We start from the raw sequence: 23693 nt of genomic DNA, 5'->3' as shown, positions 1-23693 counted from the left end.
ACTAGGCACAAACTCTTTATAACTTGGGATAATTTATTTATTATATCTTGTAAAAGAATTACATGTTCACTATGCGTTCGGTCGCCCGGGTCATGCCGGGTTTAAGGTTAATTGACACACCACATAGCATAAAAACCGTGGCAGGAAAGCCAACGGTTATACCTTTATAATTATGGACACATTGTCGGGTGTACGCCTACACCCGCGTGTCAAGGTCGTGGCCATTTCGTAAAATGCTGCCAAGGATATCCGAGACATGGTCATTAAGCTCCCAAAGGCGTAAAGCCAACAAAACCAATTTTTAAACGGGTCACATTGATAATACCCAACTACTAATGAGTTGGGGTCAATTGCCCGACCAAGCGGTATTTTAAATACCGTAACCCAAGCCCGTATAACGGAAAATAAGTTAAAAGTATTTACCTGAGCAAGTAATAACCTCAATTAAATAAATGCAAGTATCTTTTAATGGTCTCCTATTCTGGAATGAAGGTTTATAACAACCTATTAGAATCCTAACGGTCTTTAATTTAGCCTTAGCTTAGACCGGTCAGTTTCAAAGGATAAATACGGTTTAATCGCGTGAAGGGCAAAAACCGGGAATGGAATGTGGTTTGGACCCAACAAGTTTGAAGACTTGTTTTATATTGGTAAAATAACCACACTCTGGATTTTGAGGTAAAAACGATAAGGTTTGACCCGTTTCGGCTAATTTATGTAAACTAGTTACATAAACCGAACCGTGCGCGTAAAAGGCGTAACGGGTAACCGTAAGAGTCCTACACAGGTTTCCTATGTTAATATGCTCTAAAGAGGTTGTGGTATCAGTAGGATACCTTCCATAATGCCCGTAACGAGTTTAAATCCAATATACGCCCCGAAGGGGTATTTCGGTCTTTTTAAAGATTATAAAAGAGATTTCTGAGTTCTGCAGGGAATCTAAGTTTCCCGAACAGTTTATAAAGTCCAAAATACTCTATTTATTATTTAAAATCAGTAGCAACTGGAATTGGGTCAAAATACCCTGTAAAACTCAAGTTATGTCCAAAAAGGGTATATCCGGTATTTACCGAATCGATGCCATAACCGCAGGTTATGAGCAGATTAAAAATAATTAAAAATCTTTAAAAATCTCAAAATATTATTTTACATCATTGTATAAAAGGTTTGGTGTCGAAATTTGGGTTTAGATAGGCTTTATGCTAATTGAAAGAATAAGCAGAATGATTTGGATGCTTACAATGTTACAACTTGAAAGAATAAGCAGAATGATCAGGACTGAAGATGTGTCATATTGAAGATTAGTCACTAAAGACTTCGTCAATATTCGAGGGGGAGTCTGTTAGTGCATTACGTCTATTGACTTCGTCTTGTATCATGTATTAGAATAGGATAGGATAGGATATCCAGTGCACGAGGTTCGAGAAACGAAATTGAGAATTTAAGGATGTAGTTTCGCTCATATGGACATGTCCATATAAGCGAAACCATAACAACAGTTTCGCTCATATGGACTGTTCATATAAGCGAAACCCTGTGTAGTATATACAGGTGCTTTGTTGATTCATTTGGTATCGCGATCTTCGGAAGTGTAACGAAGTGCTGCCAAAATCTGTCCAGGATGTAAACGTTGTTAAATGCAATATAAGTGACAGATATTAGAGTATCAAGTTGTTTACGCGTCTAGTTCTCTGATTCCGCCTTTGAACTGGACTTAAAGCTCTTTTGATCGACTCAGTCGGGACAAACAACGATCCTACAGATATGTTGTTTGAGACTATTTTTGGTAATATATAATTCCGGCAAGAATCCGGTCAAGTTACGACCAAGGTCCGATGAACGAAAGTCTACCTTCATGTCTTGGATAATAATCTGGGTATAATTTTGGTAGATCGGGTATGGAGCTCATGGGATGCCTCTGCAAAACGGTGTGGAAGGGATAACACAATCACAGATTTGTTGATCCACACTCAAATTTCACAGATTTTTTATTGATTTGCAGGCGAACGAGTCTCTGGAGACGGTGGAGTTGCAGCGGTAGACGACGCCGAACCGGCCTCTGCTCAGTGAGTTTATAGTCGTTTAAAAGCTCCTTCAACCTTCATGTTGTTGTTATTGTAACTATTTGTTGAAGTCATGTGGGTTTTATAACAAATTATGGGTGTTTTGGTTAAGAGTCGCGTGTATTCGTATTCGAGAAGTTGAAAAGGATATTTGGTGTGTGATGGAATCACTTTGTTCATCGAAAGGCTTCTCTTTACTTCTTTCTTCATGTCAACTGTAAGCGATCTGAATCTATGATCTCTTTTTTCGTTCATAGATCTAACGCAGTGTGGTGGCAGATTGGATTTGAAGATATAAATTTAAAATTGAAGACTCAGTAAGTTTGTCTACAAGCGATGATTAACTGTAGCAAATTTCCTTTACTATTGTCATATCTAATGTTCACCATGAAAATATTGTTTTGTTTTGATATGAATTCATATGTTTCTGTGAACATGTACCTGATTTGCAAATTTTTAGACTGAAATTCGTTGTTTCCTTTGAGGATTTTGTTATCGTTTTTTTTTGGCCAAGTTAACAGCTGTAGTACTGTACCCGAGAGTCGAGCCGCTCACCATCCGATTCGGATCGTCGAAAGGAATACACTGGAGTTGAGAACCGACATCTCCGGTGAGCTTTTGTAATCTTTCTCCTGTTTTATGTTCATATTTATTCAAGATGTATTACAATTTCTAAATTTCAACCCATCTAAATTTTATTTTAGAAAAGATAATGACTCGAAGTAAATTACTAAGAGCAGCTTTGAAAAGTAAGCATGGAGCTTTTCAAAGATTCATATAATGGTTGAGTTGACAAGAGTGCCTTTTTCTAATCAACAGGTTGATGCGTTCACCGATACAGCGTTTAAAGGCAATCCGGCAGTCGTTTGCTAGTTAGACGACATATCGAAAGCCGATAAGTGGATGCAACCTGTTGCGGCCGAGTTCAACCTTCCGACCACCGGTTTTTTATCGGTTAGTTTTTTATCGGTTGATCACCGTACAGAAAAATCAAGATTCAACCTCCGTTGGTTCACTCGTGTATCGGAGGTTGATAATTTAACGTGCTGGTTTCTATACATGAAACTAGACCTCTAGAACATAATTTGTGAATAATTAATTTTGTTATGTTTTTTATGTTAGGTTCCGTTTTGTGGTCATGCAACTTTAACAACTTCACACTTTGTCTTTGAGTCTGGATTAGTGGATTCTAACTCGGTTGAGTTTTCAACTCTGTCTGGAGTTTTGACTGCTAACCGGATTTCGGCTAACGAGATCAATGATTCGGAACATGGGTTTTACATAGAGTTGGATTTTTCTCTTGGGACGATTTCTGTTTTCAAAGATATTGAGGTTTCTGTGGTTTCGAAGATGTTAAATGGTGTTTCGGTTGTTGATGTTTTGATGAACAACGCGTTTGATGATATTGTTGTATGTGTTTTAATTTGGTCATGCTTTTGGTGAAAATGTTGGTTGTGGTTGAAGAATGAATAGTTTGAAGGTTGTTTTTTTGTTTTGTTAGATGCTTGCAGGTGGTGCTTTCATCAGCGGAAGAAGTTGCGGATTTCAAGCCGCAGTTTCATAAGATCAAAGAGGGTCCGGGTAGGGCGGTGATAATTACGGCACGGGCACCTGACGGGACGGGATTTGACTTCTATTCGCGTGTTTTCGGCCCGAAGATTGGGGTTGATGAGGTAATTGTGTTGGAATGATGTTGCAAACCTATTTGGTAAAATTTGGGATTTTGTTATGTTAGGAAGTAGACATTGTTATAAATGTGAATTACATATTAGCACTTTGTTTGGTTGTTCAAAAAAAGAAAATAATTGGTAATTTGGGATTACCTTTGTTGGGATGTGGTTAGTTTTACTTTTTAGTAAGATTGTTTGACCCTTCACTATGTTTTGGTATCTTTTAGGATCCGGTCTGTGGCAGTGCACATTGCGCGTTAGCACTCTATTGGCATGAGAAGTTGGGGAAATGTGATTTTGTTGTATATCAGGTATCATTTTTGAGTCTTCTCTCTCCATTACCGTGTGTGTTTGTGTGGACAGAAAGCATGATACATATGTTCTAGCAACCAATTGTTAGATGCATATGGTAATCAGCGAATCTTTTATATCGGATGTGGCTGTTTGTGTAGGGTACGGGGTACCCACACTTAGCGAAAATTTTAAATGTCTGCATAAGACAGTGAACTTCACCGTCTAAAATACAATATGATTAAGGGCATATCTGGTTTCACACCACTTACATTAAAAACATACCAAAATAAAAACTTAACATATTGAAATTTTGAGAAATTCAAAATCGTTGTCATAACTCATAACCATCATGGTCGCGTGCATTGGCGCAGGTTAGAAGGGGCTGGAGGGGGCGCCCGACCCCCCGAACTTTTCGCTTAATAGTGTAATATATGTGCTTTTCGTATAGAAATTTTTGGGTATATACGTTTTTGACCCCCTGGTTCTATAGAAATTTTTAGGTATATACGTTTTCGACCCCCCCGGTCGAAAATCTCAAGCTTCGCCACTGAATATGAGGGACGTTAAGTAGACCACATAACTACTTATACGTTTTAGTTTAACCGTAATATATAATTATAACAGTCTGCTCTTTTCTAACCTGTATTATTTTTCAAAGCACTATGGATTATTTAGTTTCATCTGATTCTGTAGTTAAAATTGCTTGATCAGTTGATTGTGGCCACTCACCACTGGGCCATAATGCTTGCTAATAGGTGCTATTATATGAACCCTTTCATTTACTATATTTGGATTATTTAGCCTGTGGATCACTGTATGAAAACGGGTTGTATGTTGTTTGATTGTCAATAGAAAAAAAGCCTTTTGGGTTCTGAATTTGCAAAAGTGAATAATAATTATTAATATAAAATACCCTGCTGAGAACTTGTCTTGCTAAAAGTACCTAACTGATCGGGTTGCCGACCGATCGAACGACCGCCCGATCGACCGACCTGAAGGGTAAAGATACTTCAATGTTTTCAAATGCTACAATGAAAACTTCAAAAGTCAAACCATCATAAACAAACACATCCTTCTCAAAGGAAGAAACAATCCACTCGAACAGCCATCCGATCAGCCTACCAACCGACTGGACAGCTGTCCGAACGGACTGCCAACCGAACGGTCAGCCGTCCGATCGGACTACCATCCGATCGACCAGCTGTCCGACTCTCCAATACTTGTTTTCCGTTTACGCATTACTCACTGTTATGCTATCAAACTATTCAGGCTAACCCTACTCTCAAGCGCTCCCTTCAATCCATCAACCGCTGTGAGTATACTCGATCCCTTTTTGCTTTCAGCACTTTTGGGTGTTACATACGTTACTTATACGAAATCACATCGAACACACTACGCAACATTTTAAACGCTAACCGTTACCGCATGTATTACGTGACTAAATGAATGCTTGTTGTTATGTTTACACGTGGAATGCTGTCTACCTGCCTTAACGGCGATAGTACTATAGTTTGGACTCAGCACCCGTTCACACGGGGGTTGTTAAGGACAATTACTTGCATGGATTATGGTGGTAATCATGTATTGCGAACTGCCTCGGGCAGTCAACCCGCAGTCATTGGTATCGATAGATCCATGTCGATAATTAACATGCTTCGTTTTCCTCTGTGTACGTGCTGGTTATGCGTAAACTATTTCGAATTCTATTATGCTATTATCAAACTTGTATGCTCACCTTTACATTTTATGTATTGACTTTATTTTAACGTATGTGACAGGTGTTTAAGGTGCTTATCTGCTAGGAAAGCGAGGCTAGAATAAAGCTCTAGAGCCCAACAAATAGTTGTCTGTAGTGGTCAAATTAAGGGTCTCTAGAAGCAGATAAACAATTGCTGTTTATTTAAATCTGAGTTGTCGGAACAGAATATTTGCCTGGATTTTTGTCTGTAATAATTTATTTTACTGTTTGAGATACGGTATGGGACGTATTATTTAAATTGAATAGTAATCCAGGGCCCCTGACACAAATAGACGCCTCACAAGTTCCATTGTAGAAGGATTACTTAACCTCAGGTTAAACAAAATATGAATATGAAATTACGGATTCCTTTCCTATCCTATTTATTCTAATTTTTGTCTATGGATAAAATTAGAATCGTTTTTTATCGAGCCGTAGGTTCCAATGCACGAGATCTTGTAGCACTTACCAATGAGGCCCTATCGATTAGTATTACACAGAAGAAATCAATTATAGATACTAATACAATTAAGAGATTCTTTAACCAGAAAGAATTCGGTTCAGATGTAGGATACCTATCCAGAATTTTTCGCAACTCAAATCTTTGATGTTATGGAAACTTCTGGACAATCTGTTTCGCTCAGTGCCATGCCCTGATGATTCCGCCATCGGTTGGGGTGTGACAGATTGGTATCAGAGCCATAACTATAGGGAATTAGGCAAGACTCGACCTAGTCCGGGTCGATGTCTTAGAGACCTAGACTTTAGATAGGAACCAACAGACCGAGCATACATGCTATATCTCGTTATTCTCGCTTACACTACACTATCCCGCACTCGAATTTTCAATAATGAGAAAAGCGATTTAGCCAAGATTAGGTGTGAAAACCGCAAACTCTCGACTAAATTGCTTGATCAATGTTGTGTTATCAACTTATCAATGATCTCTTCATTATACTTTTTCAATAACGAACGATTGATTAACGGGGAGAATTATACCAAATCAGGAGTGAAATCCATATTTTGATGAATAATCTCCTCTATTTTACTAAAATCAAGGGGAGTTGTCAAGCCAGGGGTGAAACCCTAACCTTGCCGACTTGTCCGTGATTTTACCAAAACTCTCACCAAAGTCTCGACGGACTCCAATGACCTGAACTCACGAGTATGGCTTAGGGAATGCGTGCCAGATGCCCAAGATTCGAGGCAGAGGCCGACCCCGAAAGTCGGAATGTGATGACAAGTCCTTGAGAATAGTCGAATCGCTTGGGTCTGTCAATGTCTAATAGCCGCAGACAATCTATTTCTCGAATTTTTACATGTTTCGATTCTGAGCCCGCAACTGCTGACTCTGATGACTCGTTGACTTTATGTGTTTGTATGTATTTAACTGTTTATGTGTTTAAAATTTTGAGACTTATTCGATTTTTGCACTCACTTCGATCGACACACACAACCCGCATTGCTCTTCTATCCTGAAACGCTAACAAGTTGCTACACTAAGAACGACATTATGCTATATGCTATACTATATTATACGCGATCGCTATATTCGAACGACTCGCGAGCTTTAAATGATAGGTTTCTGTATTCTGACTGCCTCTGTGATTGAATGCGTATGTGCTCCTGTGTTTCTGTGCTTCTGTGCCCTATGTGCTTACGTGCTTATGTGCTACTGTGACTATGTAAATTGTGGTTATATGCCTATGTGTTTATGTAATACGTGCTTCAACGTGTTCCTGAGCTTTAGTAAGTAGTAGACGTGTGAGGTGAGATTCGATTTTGATGTGTCTGAGACCTACGACGATGTCTGTTGCAGACAATGTCGTCATCTGGACACCGAACCCCACTTACTCGCCAAGAAAAGAGAGACATACGTCTTGCTGCTATCATCGCCAAACAAGTAGCAAAAGCTGTGAGCGATGTCTATGAAAACGTCAGCAAGTCATTTGAGGAGTCGAGAACTGAAGCTCCCAAAGATGCTGCCAAAACTGTTTTCAGCTTAAAACAGTTCAAGGCATGCGGACCAAAGGAATTCACCGAAGAAGATGGCCCAACAGCTATGTTTCAATGGTTTGATTCCGTCGAAGTCACTCTGCGCCAAAGCGGCTGTCCAGAAAATCTCCGTACCCTAAACGCAACCGGCGTCTTCCAGTCCCGAGCCCTAGACTGGTGGACGGCCGAACGAAACAAACGCGAGAATGATGCAGCTTATGAGCTGACTTGGAAAGAGCTGAAAGCCATTATGATGGACGAATTCTGCCCTCCCCATGAACGCCAAAAGCTGGAGGACGAGTTTTGGAACATTAAGCAGAAGGATGGAGAAAACGTTGCCCTGACCGCTTGCTTTAAGCAGCTCAGCATTATCTGTCCCGATCAAGTCAAGACGTCAGACATGGCCATCAAGAAGTACATTCGAGCTCTACCCAAATGTGTTGCCAATTTTGTTCACGCCGCGAAGACCTCGTCAATTGAAGAGACTTACTTGCGTGCCGCCGAAATCAATGACAAGCGAGTAAAAGCTGGTTTCTGGGATAAGCCCTCCAAGTCTCTGCATCAAGCCACCACTGCACCGACCGCCGAAACCGCCACTGCTCAACCGTCTAAGTCATCACGCCGCAAGAAGAAGCACAACAACAGCAGCTCCAGCAACAAGAACTGTGTTGTCACTACCACTGCTGCTCCTTTGCAAGCCGTACCGGCTCAGCAGCAGTCTCATCATCGACCAACACCAGTCACTCAAGCGCCGCCAGCGAAGCGTGCTTACACAGGCCCCACCCGCTCTGCCTGACATGCTCATATCATCATCCGGTGGGTCTTGCCTGTCGTTTCTGTGCTCATTCCAATCTGTATGGTTATTTCACTGCCAACTGTCGCTATGGTCCCCGGAACACCGGAAGCTCCTGCCACTGCTCATCAAGCCCTACTCCCAGCCCCGCAAGGCCAACAAGCAGCTCAGGCACCCGCGATCAATATTCGAGTCTGCTTTGCATGTGGTGATCCTAGCCATTTTGCAAACATGTGCCCGAACAGGGTTGTGAAGCAAGAGCCCCAACAGCAGTAGCAGCAGCCTCAGCAGCAGCAACAAGCAGCACGCGCAAGAACCTTCAACATCAATGCTCGTCAAGCCTAGGCTGACAACAACGTGGTTAATAGTACGTTCCTTGTGAATGGTATTTATGCATCATGTTTCTTTGATACTGGAGCTGATAACTGCTTTGTGTCGTTCGAATTCGAGAAGCTCCTTAGTCGTAAGCGCTCTTATCTGCCCTCATCATTCGAAGTTGAAGTCGCTACCGGAAGAACCGTCGCCGTTAACTCTGTTCTTCGTGATTGTACCCTTGAGCTCAACAATCACATCTTTCCAATCGACCTCATTCTGATGCAACTCGGAAGTTTTGACGTCATAGTGGGCATAGACTTTCTTCGCGAAAACCATGCTGAAGTTGTGTGCTTCGACAAGATGATTGGATTCTCGCTCGCGAATGGTGATATATTGTGTATCTACGGCGAAACTGCTTCGAAGGGTCTCAAACTTACGTCCTGCATCCAGGCTAGCAAGTATCTCCGCAAGGAATACAGAGCTTTCTTGGCGAACATTGTTGTAGCGGAGAAGGAAAAGAAAAGAAAGACAGAAGTCAAAGACGTTCCTGTGGTCCGTGAATTTCCTCAGGTATTCCCTGATGATCTTCCTGGACTACCGCCAAGTCGTGATATTGACTTCCGTATCGACCTCATTCCTGGAGCTAACCCCGTTGCCAAAGCCCCTTATCGACTCGCGCCATCCGAAATGCGGGAACTCTCAAACCAACTACAGGAATTACTTGAAAAAGGTTTTATTCGCCCGAGCACCTCTCCTTGGGGCGCGCTAGTCCTCTTTGTTAAAAAGAAGGATGGGTCGTTCAGGATGTGTATCGATTATCGGGAGTTGAATAAGTTAACCATCAAGAACCGCTATCCCCTACCTCGTATCGACGATTTGTTTGACCAGCTGCAAGGTGCTACGTGTTTCTCGAAGATCGATCTACGCTCAGGCTATCATCAACTACGCATTCAAGAGGAAGATATACCCAAAACCGCTTTTCGCACTCGCTACGGCCACTACGAGTTCGTTGTTATGCCTTTTGGTTTAACCAACGCACCCGCGGTCTTCATGGATCTAATGAATCGCGTGTGTAAACCGTATCTTGACCATTCCGTCATCGTGTTCATTGACGATGTCTTGATCTATTCCAAATCAAAAGCCGAACACGCGCAACATCTACATTTGGTTCTCGAACTACTTCAGGGGAATCAACTTTATGCCAAGTTCTCCAAGTGTGAATTCTGGCTAGAAGAGGTTCAGTTTCTGGGTTACATCGTGAATAGTCAAGGTATCCATGTCAATCCTGCAAAGATTGAAGCAGTTAAGAGCTGGATTACGCCAAAGAACCCGTCTAAAGTCCGTTCTTTTCTCGAATTAGCGGCTATTACCGACGATTTATCGAAGGATTCTCCAAGATCGCTGTGCCGCTTACCGCTCTTACGCATAAAGATAGGTCTTTTGTTTGGGGAACTGAACAAGAGTCTGCCTTCCAAACCCTCAAGCATAAGCTTTGCAATGCTCCTGTTCTCACATTGCCTGATGGAAACGACGGTTTTATTGTCTACTGTGATGCTTCCAACCTTGGTCTTGTCTGTGTCCTCATGCAACGAGACAAGGTTATAGCTTATGCTTCTCGACAGCTCAAAATCAATGAGAAGAACTATACAACCCATGATCTCGAGCTAGGCGCGGTTGTTTTTGCATTAAAGATTTGGCGACACTACCTATATGGTACCAAGTGTACGATCTTCACCGATCATAGGAGCCTGCAACATATCTTTGATCAGAAGGAACTCAACATGCGTCAACGCCGATGGGTAGAACTTCTCAATGATTACGACTGTGAGATTCGCTATCACCCAGGCAAAGCAAATGCCGTTGCCGACGCGCTCAGCAGACGGAGTTATTTGCTCAGCATTCGTGATACCCAAGCCCAATACGATCTCGAAACCCTCATCCGCGAAGCCCAACATGCTTGCTTTAATGAACGCACCTTGAAGAAGGAGAGAACCTATCACGATGGAGCTCAGCTTGTCAGCAAATCGAATGGGATCTTCTATTTTCTGGACCGAATTTGGTTCCCTAAGCGGACCGAATTGCAAAAGATTTTAATGGACGAAGCCCACAAATTCTGGTATTCTATTCATCCTGGTGCCGATAAAATGTACCAGGATCTTCGTTACAAGTACTGGTGGCCGGGCATGAAAAGGGATATCGCTCTCTATGTCGGAAGATGCCTGACTTGTGCAAGAGTCAAGGCTGAACATTAAAAGCCCTCTGGCTTACTCGAGCAGCCGCCAATCCCTATATGGAAGTGGGAGAATATAGCTATGGATTTCATAACAAAGCTTCCGCCCACGTCATCAGGTCACGACAGTATTTGGGTTGTCGTTGATCGTTTGACCAAATCAGCCCACTTTTTGCCAATACGAGAAGACTACAAGGTGGAGCGATTAGCCCAAATCTACACCGACGAGATCATTTGTAATCATGGTACGCCTCGCGACATCATATCTGACCATGATGCTCGGTTTACCTCGCGATTGTAGGAAACGTTTCAAGCAGCTCTCGGTACGTCGCTTAACTTAAGTACCGCATTCCATCCTCAAACCGACGGACAGACTGAAAGAACGATCCGTACTCTTGAAGACATGCTCCGTTCGTGTGTCATAGATTTCGGTGGTAATTGGAACAAATATCTGCCGTTAGTCGAATTCTCGTATAACAACAGTTATCATACCAGCATCCAAATGGCACCATTCGAGGCTTTATATGGAATAAGATGTTGATTGCCTATTGTGTGGCACGAGATCGGTCACTCGCAATTAACTGATCACGAGTTACTGCAAGAAACGACTGACAAAGTCCTCCAAATTCGAGACAACTTGTTGAAAGCTCGGAGCAGACAGAAAAGTTATGCCGATAAACGACGCAAGCCCCTTGAGTTTGACGTTGGCGACTACGTACTCCTAAAGGTATCCCCTTGGAAGGGTGTGGTCAGATTCGGCAAGAAAGGGAAACTAGCGCCTCGATATGTTGGACCTTTTAAGATTCTGGAAAGGATCGGAAAAGTCGCCTACAGACTCGAACTATCGGAGGAACTTAGTAACGTCCACCCGACTTTCCATGTGTCAAACCTCCGAAAGTGCCTGGCTGAGCATGATTTAATTGTACCTCTCGATGACCTCCAAATAAACGAAACGCTGCACTTCGTGGAAAAGCCTGTTGAAATCATGGATCGCCAAACCAAGCAGCTCAGACGCTCGCGCATTCCTATCGTGAAAGTACGATGGGAAGGCAAACGAGGCGCATAGTTCACTTGGGAACTCGAAAGCGACATGAAGGCAAAGTACCCGCAGCTGTTCAAATGAAAGTCTAGAGAGGGAAAGTTTTCAGAAGTGATTCACGGTGTTGTCTGTTACGGCTTCGGCCTAATTTCGGGACGAAATTCCCTAAACAAGGGGAGGCTGTAACACCCCGTGTTTCCGAAAGTCAAAGTCAAAGTCAAGATTGAAGTCAAAGGAAGAAAAGATCGCTAATTGCGATCTGTCTCTCCTTGCTCAATCCCTGTTTGACTTCTTTGACTGTAGTTAGTCTATTTTATGTTTTTACGTTAGTTGTATTATGTGGAGTAACTAATTACAATGGAAGTAATCGAAGTATATTTCTCGATGCGAACCGATTTACGACTGTGAATAGTAGGAAGTAACAATGCGATAAAGTCAATTAATCAGTAATCAAACTAATCTAATCATCATCGAACTCGAAACTCGAATTACGCGAATTTTGGTTGTTATTACACGTGTGTGTGTGCCTTATGTGTTACTTGTTCATGTTTATTTATGTTATATGTGGTGATCAATCAAAACGCAATCGAACTCAATCGAAATCAAATCATGATAATTGGTGGAGAAGAGATAGTGCGAGATATAGATGCTTGTATGTTAGATATAGTGGCTGGGATTAAGAGTAATTTGAATAGGAAACTCTATCGTACTCGCATCGTTCTCAAACGAAATCGAAATATCGAAAATCGTCGTACCGAACACTCGAATCGTGCAGCTGATCGATCAGGCTACCAGCCGATCGAACAGCCAGCCGATCGGACTGCTGTCCGATCGGACAGGCTGTCCGATCGAGCTGCCTGGCCGATCAGCCAGCATTTTCCTCATTTGGCATCCTATAAATACCCCTGTCATTGTCATCCTTTCCACTTTTGGAAACCTCTGTCCGACCAGCACGCTTAGCTCATCCTTTTCTCAAATTTCTCTCGATTCCGGTAAGATTTCGTCCTAAATCTTGTACTTTCTTGATCTACACGCACTCCTACACCTTTCTACCTTTCAAATCTTAACTTTTTACCGTGAAATCATCGAGATTCAAGTGTTCGAGGATGATGTCATCATGGGTTCTTAAAGAACTTCATGTTTTGGCCTCAATCCACCAAGAATAACTTGGATCTGACCGATTTCCACATAAACAAACAAAGATCTTTCATAGATCTAAACATATACACGGTGAAAAGGATTGAAATATGGTTTCTCCAACTTTCTTTCAACTCTTTTACACTCAATGCCTTCAAACCGATATAAACGGAGCTTGTGCCGACTTGCTAATCATTCCAGTGGTTGCACTGCTCAAGATCCGGATTCTATCCACGAGGTTAACCGACTTCGGGTTAAACGTTAATCTCAGTTTCGAACAGTTCACCAGCCGGATTTGGGTGATTCCTGTCCGATCAAGGGAACCAAGTAAGGACGAGGGATCTATGGTTCGACTCGTTGTCAAAATACCTCAATAAAACGACAAACAATCAGAACAACCAAGTGTTAGACGAATAGGCTGATCAGGTCAGGATGCTGACCGATCGGACTGTTGTCCGAATGGACAACCAGCCGATCGGACAGTCAGCCGATCGACTGGCCAGCCGATCGGCTAACACATGGTCCCACACTTAATCAATTTATTTTGAAGACTAGTAGAACAAACTGCTGTTCGATCGGACTACCATCCGATCGGATTACTCTTCGGATCATGAGATACTATACTTCAACACTTGATCGATTTTTCAACATGTTCGATGCACTAGGAGTGCCACCCGATCGAACAGCCGTCCGATCAGGCGACACCCTGTGATGTGCAAATATGGTCTGTAAAAACTACTAACCTAACCTAGACACCCTAGTTTTAAATTTATAAACTAAGACTCTCTAAATGCTAGACCACTGACAGGCAAGTGTACCTATCGTACGTAGTAAAGCCTAATGAAGTCCGAGTATCGAACCCACGAGACACTAGCGACGCTAAACTAGACTCTGACTCAACTACTTACTTAACTGGTTTTTAATTTTGTGTTTTTAGGATTTTTTTAATAAACTAATAAAGCAAGAAAACAAGATAACAGGGCAAGCAAGCAAGAAGTGACAGAAAGGAGACAATGATGAGAAAGAACTACCCAGGCTTCGAATCCCTAGAATCATGCAATGCTAATGTGACAATGATGATGGTTAAATATCTATTTCCCTCGATTGACCCCCCGCTAGAGATGTCCCAAATGAAGAAGCAAGACTAAATGCGAAGTGCTAGAACGAACCGGCTCGAGCTATCGATAACAAATCCTACGAAAATAGAATCCTTTTGACCTCAGAGACAGTTATGTTAAGAGAAGATCCCAAAATCGCAAAGCAAACCCAACTTTGATAATTGAAATCCTAGGAAACCTTAATTACGATGCAATAAACGAGCCCGAGCTATCGGTCACCCAATCTACCCACCAATAATTAGCTAATAACCTAGCTCACCCTAATGGTCTTTCGAGTCACAAGATGAGGATGCAAGTTTTAATATAGTGATTTTAATTATTAGTCAACTTGGTCAATTTCTCAACACAATACCTAACCCGAAAATCCTAAGATCAACGAATTAAATTAAATCCTAAGTCTAGGGGGAATTTCTTCGTGCCTAAACCGCTGAATTTATTGACTAATAAAATAACCAAAACATACCAACATGCAATATCAAGATCAATATCAAAGAAAAGTTATGTAAATCACATCAAATAACCAAAAACATGTCACAAATGCATTACAATCCTGTAGTTCATCTCAACCTAAGTAGCATGAAAAGTTTAGCCAAGAATCATAGTCGCTAAAAAGGAACAAGTCTCAAATAATAAACAAAACATAGTATCAAATCTGAAAACACAAAGTCTTAACAAATTGAATACTAATAAATATCAAACCCGGACTTGAATCTTGATGGCGGCTTGAACCCTTGAACAAATCTTTTTCTTTTCTGTTGTCTTGATCGCCCTTTCTTCTTCGTCGAACTGTTCAGCCGTCTCCCTTGTGCTTCTGTTGCCGCCAATATGCCTCTATATTTTTTCATGATATTAGGGTTTTAAGTTTACTAATAAACTAACCCAAAAATCATGCAAAGGCCGACCCACAAAATTAAAAGTCACGAACTGGAGTAGTCATGTTTGGCGGCCCACCATTTGATGTTTTCCAATAAATTGGGAATTCAAATTCCTTCCCTCACGTCCTTTTATTTTTTCTTTTTTTTTTCAACTGTTAACAATATTAATAATAATATATATAGCAGCCCTTTTTTAATAAAACAGAGATAGTAGCTTCGGTCCACCCAAGAAAAATGCGGTAATTTTACTTCAGTCACTGGCGATCTATTCCACTCAATTGGCCGGTTACTTCTTTATTACTCGTTTTCGCTTCATTTGTATCAGGACCTGCCAAAACACAAAATAATATAATAATACACTAAAACTAAATAAAACAAATAAAAACTATACAATAATTATACACTTTACACGGGGAAAATATGTATATTTTACCAAACATCAAGTATCCCCACACTTAACCTTTTGCTTGTCCCTAAGCAAAATCCCAAGCAACATGTCAAACTTAAACACTTAACAATAACGCAAGTCTCGAACAAGTTATAACGCGAACTACGAAATCATCAAACACAAAAGTTTCGCAAGACTTACAACGTTCAAAAGGTGACGAATCATAACATTTATATAAAAACGGGCCTACCTAATCAAGCTTTTCTTACCTTCGAGCAACCAATCATGCAATGTCAACACCCCTCACAATATCACTCATCTCTCGGCTGATAAATATGTAATTTTGAGTGAACTCTCAAAACCAAACTATGAAGCATACTATCATAAGCTTGTACGTCAATCAGATTTCCACCTATTTGTTAAGATTTTACACGGATCAAGAGGGATTTATTGGGCAGGCAAGGGCTAAAGGTAGGTTAATTTTTTTTATTTTTTTATTTTGGGACTATATGGCTAAACACGTAAGCACACGAAAAACCGGATACACACTAAACACATATTAATATTTTGGTCATTTTGACCTACAACTTTATTTTCTTTCTTTCTTTTTTTTTTTGCTTTTTTTCTCATCTTTTTTTTTTCTTCTTCTTTTTTTTTCTCAAATTTTTTTTTCCTTTCAATCACACATATAAACATCACGTAATACGATCTGGCTATCAAATCACAAGTGGGTAACAAACGAATGGCTAGGCTCAAAGTGGTGTAACTAAGGGTAATGGTGAAACGGGTCAAAACACAAGGCTAAACAAAAGGTGATCCTAATGCCTCTATCATATCCATGTCAAATCCTAACAGAAGGTCTCAAACTGTATCAAAACGCACAAGTTCTAAAGTAATGCAATAAGTCGGTAAACACACATGAAACGAAAGTAGTGAACAATTAAATATGACACATGTAAAGGCTCAAATCTCACTATCATGTGGTAAATAAGGCTACCGATATCGACAATGCACAACCAATAAACTCTCCGGCTCCATCCACTATCCTAGGCATCCAAAACCTTTTACTCCAAAAAAAAACTGATTCAATCAACCTACTATCCCGCAACTTAAAGAAACATGTGCTCTCCGACTCGTAAATTCGACAATTAAACCGCTTTTGACCGACGTTTTGAAAAGGTTTTCCGTTTTCTACGCGCTAAAGACCGGGACTCACAAAACCATTTTTTTCTTTTTTTCAATTTTTTGATTTTTTTTATATATTTTTTTTAATTTTTATGACTCAAGACTCACTATACAAAGACACTAAACGATAGTTCCCATCCCCACACTTAAACTCTACATTGCCCTCAATGTAGGATGGAAACCGACTCAAAATACTAAAATAAATAAGAAATAAAAAGACTAAGGGCAAATTGGAAAGGACTTAGCTGGTTTAATGACGCGTAGGCTCCAAACTCTCGTCCAATCCAGCTCGATCGTATAGCATTCCATTCGCGATCGGCTCTGACTCTAACTGGCATACTTGGTAAATGCCTGGAAATTGGCTTAACAGCTCCGAAATCACCCGAATGGAGATTGAGTACGGGTGGTACATATCCAAACCTGCATTAACAAAAACAAGCAAAACCAAAGCAGTACCGACTCTAAAAAAACGACTCAAAACTACTAAGTTAGACTCATAGTACAAAATAAATGACTCAATATACAAACTCTACAAACCTCCCCACACTTGAATTTAATCAGGAGGTTTTTCTTTGATCTGGACCTTATCTAACCCGTTTAATTCCACCCGGTCCTCACAAATAATTAAAACTTCATCGGTGGAATTACAAAATATTTTAAAAATTTTAAACGGGTCAGACCACCAAAATTTGAACTTACCTGGAAGAAACCTGATACGATGCATGTAACGAGGAAGATGGTTGTCTCTGCACTTTAGTGTTGCCTTGAACTTCCTTTTGCACCACCTTTGTATCCTCATACTTTGTCGATCCAAGTTCCTTCGTGCCTTCACCCGTGATTTTATATATGATGGCGATCCAACATCTAAATCTTTCACGGGCCAGCTGTCAAACTCTTCAGCCACTTCCTCTTTTACGTTTGGTGTATATTTGATCTCCATGGTCGGCGTCTCTACAAGTAATGTCTCTAGATAGGCGAGATCACCAACCGGGTCAAATTCCTCATATTCAAGAGTTGGTAAACCTACCAACTCATCACCAAACTCTTCCTCCCAAGATGGTACATGCTCTAGCTTCTCATCCTCCATCTTGTCCAGTGGCTCATAAACTTCTTCATCCCGGGCTGTGGTGTAGTCGGGCACCTCAAACTCTGCCTCTTCTACTACCCCCTCATCATCATCACTCCAAAATCCGTCATCAATATCCCATGGCGTGGGACACCAATAACTGGAATTAACGACTTGCTGAACCAGAGGTGGGACTTCAACGTCCATTATCGTCTCCGGTTCATGAGTGTGATCCTCATCTTCTTCATACAAGGGCTCAGAATGTGAAACCTGCACGACATCATCCTCACAAGACAAGGGTAAATCTGATTCATGAGAATTATAATAATTAAAAGTAGAATCGTAATATTTACCTGACTGTGAGATCCCAATGCACATTTCTCCCCCTGGATCTAAAATTGTATAATCCATCTCACCATCAGCCGTTTGATATCCTAGATAATTTTCATTTATATCATACGTGTAACGGCCTTGGCTCTTTAAGCTCTGTGAATTTAAACTATCAAGTGCGGCTCGAATTCCCCTTTCTCTTTCTTCCTTAGCAGCCTTTACCCAGTCACGGAAGTCCTCTGGTGTTCGTTCAGGTTGCCCATTCCAAGACTGATATGACTGTGGCTGCATAAGAGGGTTAACATCGAAATCTATAGGACACCCCGAATCGTTTGGACAATATTTGGTGTAATGGGGCCCTCCACAGATAAAACACATGATAAAAATATATATAAAAATAATTAACTAATAAAAATATTTACAAAAACGACTAGACCCGCTACTAATAGACAAAAACCCTAAGACTCAAACTACAAATAAGACCAATTAAACAAATAAGATCAGTCAAAGCTAATAGCGCAATCGCCTAAGTGTCCCCGGCAACGGCGCCAAAAACTTGATGTGCAAATATGGTCTGTAAAAACTACTAACCTAACCTAGACACCCTAGTTTTAAATTTATAAACTAAGACTCTCTAAATGCTAGACCACTGACAGGCAAGTGTACCTATCGTACGTAGTAAAGCCTAATGAAGTCCGAGTATCGAACCCACGAGACACTAGCGACGCTAAACTAGACTCTGACTCAACTACTTACTTAACTGGTTTTTAATTTTGTGTTTTTAGGATTTTTTAATAAACTAATAAAGCAAGAAAACAAGATAACAGGGCAAGCAAGCAAGAAGTGACAGAAAGGAGACAATGATGAGAAAGAACTACCCAGGCTTCGAATCCCTAGAATCATGCAATGCTAATGTGACAATGATGATGGTTAAATATCTATTTCCCTCGATTGACCCCCCGCTAGAGATGTCCCAAATGAAGAAGCAAGACTAAATGCGAAGTGCTAGAACGAACCGGCTCGAGCTATCGATAACAAATCCTACGAAAATAGAATCCTTTTGACCTCAGAGACAGTTATGTTAAGAGAAGATCCCAAAATCGCAAAGCAAACCCAACTTTGATAATTGAAATCCTAGGAAACCTTAATTACGATGCAATAAACGAGCCCGAGCTATCGGTCACCCAATCTACCCACCAATAATTAGCTAATAACCTAGCTCACCCTAATCGTCTTTCGAGTCACAAGATGAGGATGCAAGTTTTAATATAGTGATTTTAATTATTAGTCAACTTGGTCAATTTCTCAACACAATACCTAACCCGAAAATCCTAAGATCAACGAATTAAATTAAATCCTAAGTCTAGGGGGAATTTCTTCGTGCCTAAACCGCTGAATTTATTGACTAATAAAATAACCAAAACATACCAACATGCAATATCAAGATCAATATCAAAGAAAAGTTATGTAAATCAAATCAAATAACAAAAAACATGTCACAAACGCATTACAATCCTGTAGTTCATCTCAACCTAAGTAGCATGAAAAGTTTAGCCAAGAATCATAGTCGCTAAAAAGGAACAAGTCTCAAATAATAAACAAAACATAGTATCAAATCTGAAAACACAAAGTCTTAACAAATTGAATACTAATAAATATCAAACCCGGACTTGAATCTTGATGGCGGCTTGAACCCTTGAACAAATCTTTTTCTTTTCTGTTGTCTTGATCGCCCTTTCTTCTTCGTCGAACTGTTCAGCCGTCTCCCTTGTGCTTCTGTTGCCGCCAATATGCCTCTATATTTTTTCATGACTATTAGGGTTTTAAGTTTACTAATAAACTAACCCAAAAATCATGCAAAGGCCGACCCACAAAATTAAAAGTCACGAACTGGAGTAGTCATGTTTGGCGGCCCACCATTTGATGTTTTCCAATAAATTGGGAATTCAAATTCCTTCCCTCACGTCCTTTTATTTTTTCTTTTTTTTCAACTGTTAACAATATTAATAATAATATATATAGCAGCCCTTTTTTAATAAAACAGAGATAGTAGCTTCGGTCCACCCAAGAAAAATGCGGTAATTTTACTTCAGTCACTGGCGATCTATTCCACTCAATTGGCCGGTTACTTCTTTATTACTCGTTTTCGCTTCATTTGTATCAGGACCTGCCAAAACACAAAATAATATAATAATACACTAAAACTAAATAAAACAAATAAAAACTATACAATAATTATACATTTTACACGGGGAAAATATGTATATTTTACCAAACATCACCCTGCTGAGAACTTGTCTTGCTAAAAGTACCTAACTGATCGGGTTGCCGACCGATCGAACGACCGCCCGATCGACCGACCTGAAGGGTAAAGATACTTCAATGTTTTCAAATGCTACAATGAAAACTTCAAAAGTCAAACCATCATAAACAAACACATCCTTCTCAAAGGAAGAAACAATCCACTCGAACAGCCATCCGATCAGCCTACCAACCGACCGGACAGCTGTCCGAACGGACTGCCAACCGAACGGTCAGCCGTCCGATCGGACTACCATCCGATCGACCAGCTGTCCGACTCTCCAATACTTGTTTTCCGTTTACGCATTACTCACTGTTATGCTATCAAACTATTCAGGCTAACCCTACTCTCAAGCGCTCCCTTCAATCCATCAACCGCTGTGAGTATACTCGATCCCTTTTTGCTTTCAGCACTTTTGGGTGTTACATACGTTACTTATACGAAATCACATCGAACACACTACGCAACATTTTAAACGCTAACCGTTACCGCATGTATTACGTGACTAAATGAATGCTTGTTGTTATGTTTACACGTGGAATGCTGTCTACCTGCCTTAACGACGATAGTACTATAGTTTGGACTCAGCACCCGTTCACACGGGGGTTGTTAAGGACAATTACTTGCATGGATTATGGTGGTAATCATGTATTGCGAACTGCCTCGGGCAGTCAACCCGCAGTCATTGGTATCGATAGATCCATGTCGATAATTAACATGCTTCGTTTTCCTCTGTGTACGTGCTGGTTATGCGTAAACTATTTCGAATTCTATTATGCTATTATCAAACTTGTATGCTCACCTTTACATTTTATGTATTGACTTTATTTTAACGTATGTGACAGGTGTTTAAGGTGCTTATCTGCTAGGAAAGCGAGGCTAGAATAAAGCTCTAGAGCCCAACAAATAGTTGTCTGTAGTGGTCAAATTAAGGGTCTCTAGAAGCAGATAAACAATTGCTGTTATTTAAATCTGAGTTGTCGGAACAGAATATTTGCCTGGATTTTTGTCTGTAATAATTTATTTTACTATTTGAGATACGGTATGGGACGTATTATTTAAATTGAATAGTAATGATAAATGTTATGGAAACTTCTGGACAACTGTTTCGCTCAGTGCCATGCCCTGATGATTCCGCCATCGGTTGGGGTGTGACACTATATGTGTCTATATGCCAAGCAGAAGGTTTTTTTTATAGTGTATAAATTAGTTAAAGACTTAAAGCAGTACATGGGTTTGATATTTATGTCTATGATTGACTTAATTAGGACCGCGTTATCTTAAGACATAAAATATACTAACAAACCTCTTTGAAATTTCAGATTCAAGCAGTGCTTCTAAGATGGGTCGTCAAGAATGATAGGAAACCACAGCAACTGGAAGCCGTCACTCAAGAAGCCATGTCGCCTAGGACCATCTCTTTTGCTCAAGTTATGCAACTAACATCCTTAATGTTAGTCGCGAAACTTGAAACTGTAACTAGATGCTAACTTTTGGGTTCAACTATCTAACTAATTGTGTCGATGTGACTGACTTTGTAAGAATGGCAACCATCTGAACAGAAGTATAAATCTAGCCCCTGCCGCATCGCGGCGGGTAACACTTCTAGTTGAATACAATTTAGACTATGAAATTGTACTTTTTTGAAGCGTGGTAAAATTAGTTGGCGCCGCACTTGCAAATGAGTAAAACCTCATTTTTTAGCTAAAAGGTGTTAGGATAATGTGTCTTTACCAAGTATGTTTAGTAGCCCTTCTTAGAGAAAGCTAATCAGGGTGACCCCAATTGGGCCAAAAGGGTTTACACTAATATTAAATGCAAAAATTAAATGAAGTAAAATGAAACATTTTTATTGGTTGAAATTTCTTTTTTTTTTATTCTTACAAAAAATTTCTTTTCATTTGAACTCTCCACTGGTCTTATATTTTTCTTAACTAAATGAAATGTTTTTTGTTTAGAAGTTTTATGTACTTAGATGGATCATTAATCGGTAGTCTTTCTTTTTAATAGCTAACTACATTAAATTTGTAAGTTATTTAAAAAAAAACATATTTTTTCAAAAAAATATATATAATTTAAAGTGTAGCATAACTTACAAGGTGTGTAGGATGAATTACGAGCTGTGTAAGATAAATTTCAATATGTGTAGGATAAATTTTAAAACGTATAGGATAAATTTTGATGTGTGTAAGCATAAATTTAAGTGTGGAAGATGATAGTGTTTATGACTAATTAACTAGTCAAAGATAATAATAAATGAGTTAAGAGAAAAACTATTTAATGTTTTATATTTGTACCCTTTGTTATTTTTCTTCTTAATTTAATTTTCTTGTCAAATGAACCTTCCCCTATAAGACTAAATATAAAAGCCCTAAAAAATAAGAACTAGTCGTATAAATTGGGTATGTAGACGTTTGCAATAGCCAATATGTTTCACTAGCTCAACTCAAAGGACTATGTGGGTTTCTTTGATAATCAATTCCTTAAGAATAATCATTTACTTCTTCATTGATTAGAAAATTGATTTTATGTTCAGGACACATCCATATCATTACCTGACAGCTTTCAAAATCATATTGTGTAATATAACGTAAATCTACATCATTTTTCTAATTTTAGAATGATGCATTGCCCATGTAGGGAGTCGCACTATAGACCACATCCTTTCTTATTGTATCGTATGCTACCTTGAACCTTTAAAATTTATCGTCTTGTGCATAAGCAAACAATCTCACAAAGTTTTCTTAATTAGCGTATATCTTATCGACAAGATAATACCCGTACTTGTATTGTACTTCGTTCACCTCAAATAGACACTTCAGTGCGGATCCATGTGGAAGCTCACTAATCCATGTAGAACCTCACTGAATAATGCATGATTTATGGTGGACGTTCATTTCGTTGTTAGAACCACCGACACTAAAGAATACATTCCAAATCCATAATTCTTGCGATGCCACAACGGCGAGCATAACTTTAGGCACTGGTGATCACCTCTCACGTATTCTCCCAGGCCGAATGTGTATAATCAATGCTAGCTTGCATTCTAGGAAATCTGGGTTTGCTTTCATGTGCGACATACAAAAAGTTGTATGCCATCGGAGGTCGGTCTATGCAAATACTTTTTTTTTCTATAAAACCAAATAACACCTTCA

The 23693-nt window shown here is 40.0% G+C and overlaps 1 protein-coding gene across 1 annotated transcript; it reads left to right on the top strand.

Annotated features, from left to right (window-relative positions):
• The first annotated feature begins 3369 nt into the window (after positions 1–3369).
• Positions 3370–22068, top strand: LOC110941779 (uncharacterized isomerase BH0283). Its single transcript, XM_022183444.2, has 4 exons — positions 3370–3473; positions 3575–3736; positions 3961–4044; positions 21861–22068. Exons 1-4 carry the CDS (start codon positions 3414–3416, stop codon positions 22026–22028), a joined length of 474 nt encoding a protein of 157 aa, XP_022039136.1. The 5' UTR covers positions 3370–3413; the 3' UTR covers positions 22029–22068.
• Positions 22069–23693: the final 1625 nt, after the last annotated feature.

Source organism: Helianthus annuus, chromosome 5, assembly GCF_002127325.2.
Source record: "Helianthus annuus cultivar XRQ/B chromosome 5, HanXRQr2.0-SUNRISE, whole genome shotgun sequence".
Taxonomy (NCBI): domain Eukaryota; kingdom Viridiplantae; phylum Streptophyta; class Magnoliopsida; order Asterales; family Asteraceae; genus Helianthus; species Helianthus annuus.
Note: the sequence above shows the minus strand (reverse complement) of the source record. Positions and strands in the feature narration are given on the sequence as shown.

Excerpts from the sequence above, each read along its gene's own strand:
- LOC110941779 (XM_022183444.2), top strand. The coding sequence starts at position 3,414 with ATGTTAAATGGTGTTTCGGTTGTTGATGTTTTGATGAACAACGCGTTT. Across the intron at positions 3,474-3,574 it reads ACGCGTTTGATGATATTGTT|GTGGTGCTTTCATCAGCGGA; the intron begins GTATGTGTTTTA and ends AGATGCTTGCAG. Across the intron at positions 4,045-21,860 it reads GTGATTTTGTTGTATATCAG|ATTCAAGCAGTGCTTCTAAG; the intron begins GTATCATTTTTG and ends TTGAAATTTCAG.